Source organism: Corvus hawaiiensis, chromosome 3, assembly GCF_020740725.1.
Source record: "Corvus hawaiiensis isolate bCorHaw1 chromosome 3, bCorHaw1.pri.cur, whole genome shotgun sequence".
Lineage (NCBI taxonomy): Eukaryota > Metazoa > Chordata > Aves > Passeriformes > Corvidae > Corvus > Corvus hawaiiensis.
In genome coordinates this window covers 105869245-105880647 of record NC_063215.1, presented here as the reverse complement: position 1 = coordinate 105880647, position 11403 = coordinate 105869245, and the positions used below count along the sequence as shown (strand labels likewise).

The window sequence follows — 11403 nt, the reverse complement described above, 5'->3', positions numbered from 1 at the left end:
GCTCCCGCCTTACCTCTTTGTGAGGCTGAGCCATGCTCAGCCTTCACCTTGTCCTCAATTGGAAGTTGCTTCAGGCACCCCATGCCACGACTAGGAAGGGGGGTGGAGAGAGCGGGGGCAGGTGCACACCCTTCCTTTGCATTCTGTCCTTTTTGGCACAGCTAAGAAGTCACGTCCGGAGGTGTCCAACTCAGCACTTTGTCATCTTCCTGCAGGTCATTGAGCCTTCACCAGCCCAAAATGTCGGAGAGGTTTTCCCGCACATGCGGAGGCTGGCTGGCAGCATGCTTCCTCAGCTTGGCGCCCATCACCTTGTAGAGGGTGCAGGCAAGCTTGGTGACCACAGTGCGGACATTGACGCTTCGGACAGGCAGCGCCTTGTTCCCCAGGAAGGACCAGAGCACGGGCAGGGCGTAGCGCTGGACGACTTCGGGGCTCCTGGGATAAACCCATGCCACAAGCGCTGCCGGAAGAGAGACGCAAACTTCTTAACCACCAGCCTTAATGCAAACAAGGATCTACCTCTAGTTGTGATTTTGGGAGTCTCTCTGGCTAAGATCAGTGAAATAACAGTGAGAGCCCCATGATCCAGAAATGGGCAAAGCAGCTGAACATCCCCAAAACAGAACCACCAAGCCCTCAGGACTAATTTCTCCAGATCCGAGCCTTGTACCTGTGGCAGACTTCACAGCTTTACTAAATCATTCCACAATCTGTTTCTGGCATGATGAATGACCAAAATGTCAAATTGCTGTTTATTTCCATTTAGAAGTTGTCTAAACCCACTGCTGAAGGTTTGAAAGGCACTTTAGAGAGGAAATTGAGAGATTTCTAATAAAAAGGATGACTCCGTTTTTGTGACCTGGCTTAATTAGCAGTGGATTTAGACCCCGCTAAAGCAAGGCTATAAATAAAGCAAGGCTATACACTGTCTTCTCTAGTATATATTGAGGTTATCATTTTTCCATCCCTTGGCTATTGCTGACATAGCAAGCTCCTCTGAGCAATCAATTATCAGCTGCATTTGGAGCATTTTGGGCAGCGCTGACATAGGAAGACCCTGACTGCACACCCTGAAATGCTCAGTCCAATGGCACTTCCACAGCACAGGCAGGGAGCCTCAGCACTCTGCTTCTGCCCCTCTGCCCCCAAAGGCTGCCTTGCACAAAATCCGTGCATCTAACATGTGTGCTGAGTTTTGACCTAAGCTGTGACCCCCAGGCACTGCAGGCTTCCGCCTCAAAACTTTCCAAGAGCAAAGCAAGAATTCTGTGAGGACAAAACAAACCGATCCCCTGAAACAGCATTTGCCACCATTTTCCCTAAAGGATCAGAGCTGTCCCTGAGCTTCCAAGAGAGGAGCCAGCTTGGGAATTTTTAGCCCCTCCCTTTCCTGGAGGCAGCTTCTGAGATGCCCCAGTGAGAGCTCAGCCCCGAGGCCGAGTGCCGCCCCCATCTCAGATGCTGCACACCTCTGCAGCAGCCAGGGAAAACCTGCCCAATACACCTTCCATGGGTATTGGGCAGGAGGGACAAGCTCAGCACCTCCTGATTTGGAGGAGCCACTCTAGTGTCTATTCACTGGCATTCCCTGTAAATTCTGCCTCGGAAGACCTCTTGCCTTAGAAGGGGAGGCCATACCTGAGAGATGCTCCGTGACATCCAGCAGAGCTTGGCCCTTCAGTTCACTCCTGCGGTGGCTGAACTCTTTCATCAGGGATACTTTATCTACAAGGGAAACACACATTTCTGCTCTCTCTTCTGAGGTCATAAGAGAAAGGACAGTGGGGAGGGAAAGGGCAGGGGCAACTACATTTTGTAAAAGAAAGGAAATTCCTGCCGATTTTTGAATCCTTTTCTTCTTTCCTTCCAGCCTACCTGGGAGGATTTTAAATTCCAAAAGAAAAGCTCTCCTGTCACTTTTTAAATCCAAAGTTGTCTGCTGTACCAGGAGCTATGTTAAACATTTCACATCAGGGACCTCAAGACTTCAATCACACGTAAGCAGTGAAAAGGTTTTGCATCCCAGAGCTTTGCAGAGGTGATCTTCTCTCTCCCCTATGGAAAAGGGTGAGAAGGCTCCAAAATGCACACCTCCGTTCCCACCTGAAGGATAAGCTGTTTTTAAATTGTCAGGTTACCTGTGTGGATCTAGGGACAAGACTCCAAGTTACTCATACAAGAGCTATTAGTGCTCAGTGCCTCAGTAGCCTGTGGGTTTCTGTAACATCTGTGAAATCAGATCTTGGCAGAGAGACTGGAAAATGAACTGATTTCCCAATACTTGACCGGCGTATGTATTTTGGTTTTCCTTGTGCCTATCTGTCGCGGTTTTGGGGGTCATGTTTGAATTTACTGTTGCCTGCACTGGCCTGCAAGCCTCGAGTCCTACCACTCTAATAAGCCAAGGCAAGCTTTTCCTGGAGACAGAACGTGTGTGGGATGAAGTTTGGTCGCTCACAGGGTCACCAGGGCTGGCAGTGACAAAGCAGGCAATCTGCTTCATTGGGAACCACTACAGAGCTACACCCCAGTGTGGGTTTCAGTAGCAGGGTATTATTAAGAGCTCCTTTCCTGCATGAGATACAAAAAGGAGGTCCCAAATGATCTTCATGCAAGCATGCAGTAAAGAACTGATCCTGCTGTCCTAATGAAGCTAATGCCTATGATGTGGAGCCTTCCAGGAGGCTGCTCTGCAGAGGTTCTGATGCGCCGCTGTCCCTTCATGCCAACAGCAAAGCTATTCATTTGGGAAGTCAACTGGGGCCCAGGCAAACTCCAAAAATCCCTTTGGCCCTGAATTCCAGCAAAGCTGTAGTCCAGCACTTCCTCTTCAGACAAGCAGCACAGAGCCAAGGGCTCCTGGGACTTTTGGGAAATGCTGATGCACATTCAAGCCTGGTGGAGGACTGGTGCGTAAGGACTGCACCTGCACAGCTTCTGGTGGATGTCAGCTGGAGGTTTCCACAGACAACAACAGCTGTCAAGGCACTCAGCGTTCTCTTGACTCGCAGAGGCAGAGACACACTTGAGGAGAGTCCATGCCAGGGCTCAGCCTTACCTAAGTGAGCCATGGATTCTTCCAGCGCTTTCACAGCTGCGGCATAAACCCCGGGGTCCTTTGAGTTTAGGTTGTTTGTTATTCCTTCAACCAGACAGATGATCACCGGGTTTAAGCCATCTTTCAGGATGCCTATGATTTCAGCCAGCACGTCCAGCGCCTTCTGCTTCACTTTCTTGTGCGTATCACCAAGTCTCGGGACAAAATAATCAAAAATCTGTGAAGAGAACAAACAACATGAAAGCTGGATTAAAATGTCCTTGTTTGAGGAAGGGACGCAGAAGTGAGCACTCAGCAATGTAAAAGATGAAAGTGATCCTTCCTGTCAGGTCAGCACTTGCTTGCACAATTTCCCTGTTTTCCTGTGGGCCGCTCACTATAATGGTTGCACAACCTCATGCTGGTTGAAAGATTTTCATATATTTTGAAGAGCTTTGGGTGGGGACAGGATAGTTCCTATGGTGTTTCTCTCCACATTTCAGTCATTAAATTCATCCCATTTATTGATGCAAAATGGTATCTTTGCTTTCGAAGTATGGAACCAGATATTTACAATGCCCCTTTTTCTACACAATTGCCTCAAGTTCTGAGGGCAGTTACGATTTTGCCAAAACTATGGCTGGAGGAGATCCAGGTTTTGTTCCATCTGTCTCAGAACCTGTGTCTGGAGAAGTGCAGGGCTCTGATCAACTCTTCCAGGATCCAGACCAATTGTCTACCCAGCAGGTAGACTTCTGAAATTTAATGTGCTGGACCACTCTCATTAGAGCAGGTTCAGTCCCTTGACAGCCACATTATCAGGCACCATTTTCTGGACAAAGGGAAAAAGCAGCTACTGGGAGGAGAAGGAAGAGATCTGTCCCTAGCCATTTCCCTCCTTTTCCAAAGAGAAAAAAGACCCCCCAAGAAGGGTGAGCACCGTCTTTACCAAGAGGACTAGGGATGCCGATGGAAACGAGTAACCAGAGTTGTGCCTGTGCAAGACAAGTCGGAGTTTACAGAAGTATCCTTTCAAAAAAAATTGGTTTAAACCTGCCCAGCCTGATATTTCTCTTCCCCATCCAAACCCATTTTTTTGTCTAGAGAATAATTGCCACGCTTTCAGTGGCTGGATTCCCTTCACTTAACCCAAGTGGGAGTAGGAGACAGCAGAAGTTACACCAGCAGAAAACTCTGTCCTCATCTGATGAACAGCATCAATAGGCACCTGCCAGACAAATACATCTGGACTGAAAGAACTTGTCCTGAAGCGTGGACCTGAATTAAATATTTCAGGGTAAGAGGCACCAGCCTGTCCCACACAGCCAGGATGTAGTGCCAAGACACACTGAATTAACTTGCCTGCTACAGGCTTGGGAAAGGAGCTAAAGGAAAGGAACAATGAAGACACCCTACATACTTGGACAGTGTTAGTGGAGACGAGCTGGGGGCTGCTTTTGCACAGGTCTAGGAGGAGTGCCACTCCTTCCATCCGTGTCTTAAACTCCTTGGCTTCCAGGAGATTGTACAGCTTCTGGAGCGACTCCGTTTCTTCCACAGCCGGAGGTAACGTGACCTGGGCTTTTGGGCGGCGTAGGAGGCGTCCATCAGAGGTAGACTTCACCCTGGAAAATAAAACCAAATGCGGACCTGTTGGTGATCATACCTTCAGTTAATTGTGAGCAGAACATCTTGGAGAGGTTTCCTAATGATGTGATTTCAAGCTAGAAAATCCTGATCTGAAAAACAACGGGAGACCTCATGACAATCATTACAGGAGACAATCTGCAAGCAACATTCTCACCAGTGCTTACTCAGGAAAACCAAGGATGAGATGCATCTCACTTCTCTCCAGACGGCTTCCCAGGTACACATGTCGCACTGCTTTGTGAGGAAAGAGAGACGCTACTTCCATGTTTAAATGCCTCATCGTAAGGGAGGTGTGCGTCTTATAATAAGGAAACTCATCCCTCTGGAGAAGTGTCTCTACAGCAGGCATGACAATCTGGAAAAATAGCTCAGATGCATCTGAACAGATGGATAGGGGCATATCTGAAGGATCCAGAAAATCCGTAAGAGGGATAAAAACAGAAGCCAGACATCCCAGCACTACGCTCACATGATTGCTTCCCTAGAGACTAGATCCACAGCTTAACAAACCCACTGGGAACAACTCTCTTGAGCATGGGAAGATCCTGACTACGCTACTGAGGCATGTGGTCACTCTCCTGCCAGCGCTGAGCATGACAGAGCTAAATAAATCCCCTCTGTTATCAGAGGACAACAGGTACAAGTAGCTCTCCCACTGGCAGGAAGAGACAGCAAGGACCAAATTCCTGTCTCAAATGCTGATTGCAGCACAGGGGGAAATAAACCAAACATGCTGTCCATCAAGCAAACAGTATGAAGGACAGGAATGTCAAGACAAAACGTCCACATTGAGACACCTGTTGACCAAAGTTGCTCAGGAACTGGCTTGCTACTTACTACTCATCTTGGTACTGTCTGAGGGTAAGAAAACCATGACTCAGGAAGGCCAAACCACATGCATGGGAAGTGCTATTTTGGGGAACAGCATCTTGCTTCTAGACTGGGACTTCTCATCAAAACACCCATCTGAAAAAGACTGCTCTCAGAGGAAAAAAACCCTGCTTGAATTTACTTGTCCTAAGTGAGGCAGCGGAGACATGGCCCTCTCACAGCCTCCACAGCACTGTCCTTGCCACTGCACTGGATCTTCTGAGCTGCAACCAATGAGTGTCTTTTTGTCGCCCATTTTTTGTGGAAACCCTTCCAGAGAAGTTGTGTTCAGCGTAATGCAGAAGGAGACATTTTTTATGATAGAGCATTTGTAGGGAAAGGAAACAATCTCTGGCACAGGTCATCTCCACCAGAAAGATTTTCCTGAGGAAGAGACATGTAAAGCTTGCCACGTGCTTTGTCACATCTAACTAAAGTGCTCAGTACCGTTTACTAGAAGGCAATGTGGCCTGGGGCTTCTTCGAGCCATCGCTCCTCTTCTTCACAGGCTTCTCGACAGATGGGTGTTCATCCTTCTGCGTTTCCATCCCCTACAAAGGCATAAAGAAACCCCATGGATCTTTAGAATGTAAAATAGGAAATTACCTGTTTAAAACACAACTTATAACCAGGATCACTGCAACCAAGGCTTGGGCAAACCTTTCCGAACTTACAGAAGGAAACAGGCCAGAGGTTCAGTGATGCCAACTCCTTGTTTTCAATAGCCCATGGCAGGTTATGGCTGCTACCATACTGAGCAGCAGTCTAAAATCCCCAATTCATTCCTCTTGAGCATAAATGGGAATAATGCAAACTGGTAGGGAACTAATGCTCTTAAAGGAAGCTGCAGAAAAATTTGGACTCTTTGGAGGTTGGCCCATTGTGTTGGAAGTTGATTTGGTTCCACACTCACTCTCCCTGGTGCTGCACAAAGGCACACTCCCTTCTATAATGTAGGTAAAAAGAATAAAAATACCCCAGGCAAACAAATGATTTTCCACTGGATGCTGCTGAATTCACTAAGCTTCTTCCAGCTGCACAGGGCATGACAGCAAGGCAGTATTCCCAGAAGACAGACAGTAATTGTAGGAATTGGGATTGACTGGGACATCTTTTGTATATTTGGAAATTTTCTTGGCACTACTCTACAGCTTCCTGTGTCTTTTGCAGACTCTGTTATCTCCAGAAGCACTGTTCTCACTTAATTGCGTCACTGGGGGCAGAGTAGGGATAGTGGGGTGGGGGGTTATGCTTAAATGTAAACACATTTCCTCCTCTTTCCCTTCCCTGTTTGTGGCCAATATTCAAAATATCCAATACCCCACTTTTCCTCTAATATTATCAATTCCTTTGTGCTCTGCAGATGAACAGGCTACAGATCAACAGTTCATTCCCAGGAGCAAAATGATTTGGCAGAAGAGGAATGAGATAAGATTAGGTATGTTTGATCTCATATCAGCAGTGGCAATACTTGCACAAAGGAGACATTTCTCCGACCAAGCACTTACTTTCTTCTTCATTCTTGTCAGAATATCTTCCAGGTCACGGGTGGAAAGAGATTGTTCCAAAAGCCTTTTAAATTTTTGGTGATTCAGCATCATTTTCACCATCTCCTGTCCATAATGCCTAAAACAAGAAAGAAAGAAAGAAAGAAAGAAAGAAAGAAAGAAAGAAAGAAAGAAAGAAAGAAAGAAAGAAAGAAAGAAAGAAGGAAAGAAAGAATAGAAGGTGAACAAACAAAGGAGGAGCGTTAACAGAATAAGCTGATACCTTAAACTCAGCAGCTGCCATACCTGCATGAGAAGGCATTACCTACTCAGCAAAGAGAGAGATTTACCTCCACTTGGCACTGCACAGTGCTGTCAGCTGAACACAAGAGGCAAGAGGAGAACGTGGGGCAACAGAAAAATACAATCTCACTCTGAAACTGTGGGTGCGCTTCTGTGGCATCGAAGGATCCCAGGGAACAAGCAAAACACCTCTGCTTTGAGTCAGAGCTTATTAGCAGTGTCTTGCTGCCATTGCACAGTAATTTGCCTTTCTTTAACTGGCAGGGAAGCCAGGACCAAATGCCTCATGCTTGCTTTTGATTATTCTATACCATATGTATGCACAGGGACAGCTAGTTGCTCATGCGTTCTTGGCAGCTATTAATGGGAATTGAATCCTCAAAGTGAGGGGATTTGGGTGGTTTGGGTTGATTTTGCCACTAGGAAACCACAGTTTTCTTCAAGAAGCAATTTGGAGGTCATTCAGCCACAGATAAGAGCATTACAGAAATCTGCAGAAGAGGTTTAGAAAGACTGAATACATTGGCTAAAGACCCCTGGAATATTTCTAGGAAAGTCTTAAGTTAATGAGAAATAGATGTATGCGATCCTTCAGTGATGAACATTAGCCAACATTTTGGCTTTGTCTTGTGCACCTAAGGCCAAGCAAAACTGTTTGACTGGCTCATCTGATGGCTCTTTTGATCTCAGGAAAGAATCATTCAAGTCCCAGGAAGTTGGCAATGCTCCCTCTTGCGGGACAACCTCAGGTTCCCCAGCACAGTCATTTCCCCAGACAAGCCAGGGCAGTGGTCACAGCACCAAGCCTGACAGAGCTCAAGAAGCCTTTGGACAATGCTCTCGGGCACATGGAGTGACTCTTGGGGGGCCCTGCACACGGGCAGGAGCTGGACTCGATGACCCTGATGGGTCCCTTCCAATTCAGCGTATTCCGTGACTCTGTGAACCTCATCCACACAGTGAGGGAACTTAATATTTCCTTTAGCTTCCACTCTTTTGTGGTTTTGCCCTTTACAGCCAGACACCCAACAGTTTTCCTGTTTTAGGAGGTGAAATGAAGATCATTACCTTGTGTCCTCGTGACAGTCCTGAGCAAGCGTCCCTGCCGCGTGCGCCAGCCTCTCAGCCCTGGGCGTTCCTGCGAGCTTCGTGACTCCAGTTTTCTCCATCAAGGACAGGAGGAGTTGGGCCGCGCACTTCCGCACCTGGACGTGGCGGCTCCTGGGAAGAAGAGAGCGGACACTGGGACACAGGGAGCAGAGGGACACAGCGCAGGCCTTGGCCAGAGCATGCTCCCTGTCATTGCTGGGGGAAGGAGGCCTGGGTTCTCCCTGACACTTGGGACACCTGTAGAAGGTTCTGTCCGCAGAGAAACACAAAGTTAGCACTCTACAGAAGGACTGCCTGCAAGCAAGAGTGAGGAATTCAGTCTCCCTGCACTATCTGATACTCAACGTCTTTCCCCAAATTCACTCTGAGAAAGAGGGAAATTAAAGACAACCCAGGCTGACCCATCAGGAGCCAGCCACTACACAGACAGCCGCAGCAGGATTGAGGATATTTGCACCCATTTACCCCAAATCTGCAGACCTTGGGAAAGAAACAAATGCAGGGAAAACACGCTGTGGGACATGAAGTTGCAGAATATTCTGCAATGCAGCCAGTTTCTTCTGTGAGGCTTGGCAAGAGATACATCTGAACGTTTCCCCCTTTTCCAAAGCTGAGGAAAGGGTGGCAGTCAGTTTAGCCAGCTTGTCCTGTTCTAGACAGTGTCTCTTGGGGACTATCAGGCCCAGCACCAACACTTAAGGCAGCACCTGCTTCAGCTGTCCCATGGCAGTCGGCCTGTGAAGGTGCTTGTACAGTGATTCATCATCTCAAGGCTAACATGAGACATCAGTTTGAATAGCAAGTGGGCCTCTAAGGCCAGGACAGTCCTACAAGACTCCTCTTGGCAGGAGCTGCACCTGCTGTGCAGGCTGTGCCACACCCAGCACGTTCTCCCCCATGTGCTCCATGCCCCAGCAAGAACCCTCCTTACTTCTCAAGTGAATGGCATAATGAGGATGCATGGTTTTTCCCAAGGCCTCTGTGGTTAGGGCTGTGAAATATCAAAGAGCACTCACAGCTGCAGTTGCAATTGTCCCTCTTCCCACAAAACCACAGGGCTCTATCCTTAGCCTTTGCAGGCACTTTCACTTGCCCACCATTCACCACATCTAGGCAACTCGGACAGACTGGGAGAACTCCAGGAAGCAGCAGCAAGCTGAGTCAGGGGAGGTTGAGCTTGGATATCAGGAAAAAGTTTTTCACCCAGAGGGTGGCTGGGCACTGGAACAGGCTCCCCAGGGCACTGGTCACAGCACCAAGCCTGAGAAAGTTCAGGAAGCCTTTGGACAACGCTCTCAGGCACATGGTGTGACCCTTGGCGTGTTTGTTCTGTGCAAGGGCAGGAGCTGGACTCGATGAGCCTGATGGGCCCCTTCCAACTCAGCATATTCTACAGCTCTGTGATTCTGTCAACTAAAGGGCTGCACGAGGGCAGAAATAGGTGACAAGAGGAAAGAAGTGAGGTTGATTGGAGAATCAAGTCACTGAGATCACAGAAGATGCAGGATACAGGACCCTTCCCTCCCACCGTTCCCATTCTCTCTCTCAGCCCTTCTCCCCCCACACAATAGAAGGTGAAGAATATCACTAAGAGAAGAAGAACCTACTGGACTCCACTGTCCATGAGAGCAGTCATTGCTCGTGCAGGAGTCACATGCTCCACCATGACTCCCAGGGTGTGACTGGCTGCTTTCTGGACAAACTCTGGGGAGTTCCACACCATCTGGAGAAGGACCCGAGCAACCTCATCCACCTCCGAGTCCATGTCCTTCTGCAAGGTCACAAAGAGCTCTCCAAGAGTGACGATTGCAGAGTAAGACACCTTTGAGCGAAGGTTGGTCACCTGGGGAAGTCATGAGGGGAAACATAAGAATCACCTTGAAAAGAAAACCAGTTGCCTTAGACAAAAGTCCCAGGAAATGACAACACTTCCCGCTGTGTCCAGGGGAACACAAAAGCACAGGCAGAGCAGAAGAGCACAAGCACAGAAAGGCACTTAACTCTGGCACCTACTTGTGCTAGGCCTCAGGCCTGCTTCCTGCAGGCCTAAAACATATTATTTCACTTAAAGTGTTCTACTTAATTCTTCTGGAATGTCCATTGCTTTGGTTTTAGGCCCTTTTATTCAAAAAACAAAGAAACAAATTAAAGCAAGGGCTGCTCTCAAGCCATAAAGGCACAAGTCATAAAGACAAAAGAGTCATTTGCTCCTGTTTGAAAAAGCAACAGCAGCAGTTGAAGCCCTCAGCCAGGAAACAGAAAACACAGGCTCAAGTCTACAGACTAATTGGCAGTGTTGAATTACAGCTTGGGCAGAGATTTGGACTGCAGCAAATAACATAATTAGTGTCTCCGCTTCTGCATTTGCACGTTGCATTGTAATGGCAGCTCGCTCCAAGAGGAGAGTGTCAGATGCCCGACCTACCAGTAAATAGAGCTACATGTGCACACAGATCCTATAGAGAGCTGACAGACATGAGAAAGATAAGGTCTAGAAACAGAAATGAAGGCAGTCCCTGAGCACACAGGGAGATGAACAAGCACATATCTACTCTACACACCGTGTAAGAAGCACGGAGGACGATTCAGAACAATGTTCTTACCTCGTTGGTAAGTGCCAAGCAAACCTCACGAAGTCTACAAAGAAGGACTTCTGAGTGGGACTCAGCCAGGTGTTTGATGCTGAAGAGTCCCTTCTCCTTCAGCTCCCTGAAAGGCAAGTACCAAAAAGATTGACTTTCTCTCCACCCAAGAACTAGGCAGCACCCTCTGAATTTACCAGGCTGGCGGCTCAGTCAAACAAAGGGAGGTGCTTTTCAAGCAGTACTTGATGAGATCGTGGAACTCGCTGCCACAGGTTGCTGTGGCTGTCAAAAGCATACACAAATCCAAGAGGCAAATAGAGGGCTTTCAGAGTCTTCATTTGTGGCCGTTTAACAAGAC

General features: G+C 47.9%; 1 protein-coding gene and 1 long non-coding RNA gene across 2 annotated transcripts; both read right to left on the bottom strand.

Moving 5' to 3' along the window:
* Positions 1-227: 227 nt before the first annotated feature.
* On the bottom strand, positions 228-7100 carry LOC125322363 (TOG array regulator of axonemal microtubules protein 2-like). Its single transcript, XM_048296016.1, has 5 exons — positions 7069-7100; positions 6008-6111; positions 4461-4665; positions 3062-3278; positions 228-463 (listed from the first exon to the last, which is right to left on the bottom strand). Exons 1-5 carry the CDS (start codon positions 7078-7080, stop codon positions 228-230), a joined length of 774 nt encoding a protein of 257 aa, XP_048151973.1. The 5' UTR covers positions 7081-7100.
* A 45-nt stretch (positions 7101-7145) lies between these two features.
* LOC125322539 lies at positions 7146-10109 on the bottom strand. Its single transcript, XR_007202065.1, has 3 exons — positions 10068-10109; positions 8419-8571; positions 7146-7186 (listed from the first exon to the last, which is right to left on the bottom strand). It is a non-coding gene; the product is annotated as an uncharacterized LOC125322539 (long non-coding RNA).
* Between the last annotated feature and the right edge of the window lie 1294 nt (positions 10110-11403).

Bases quoted from the DNA above. Each gene is read 5' to 3' on its own strand.
- LOC125322363 (XM_048296016.1), bottom strand. The intron at 4,666-6,007 runs GTACTGAGCACT...TTTATTTTCCAG, and splicing joins ACATTGCCTTCTAGTAAACG to GGTGAAGTCTACCTCTGATG. The intron at 464-3,061 runs GTAAGGCTGAGC...CTCTTCCGGCAG, and splicing joins AGAATCCATGGCTCACTTAG to CGCTTGTGGCATGGGTTTAT.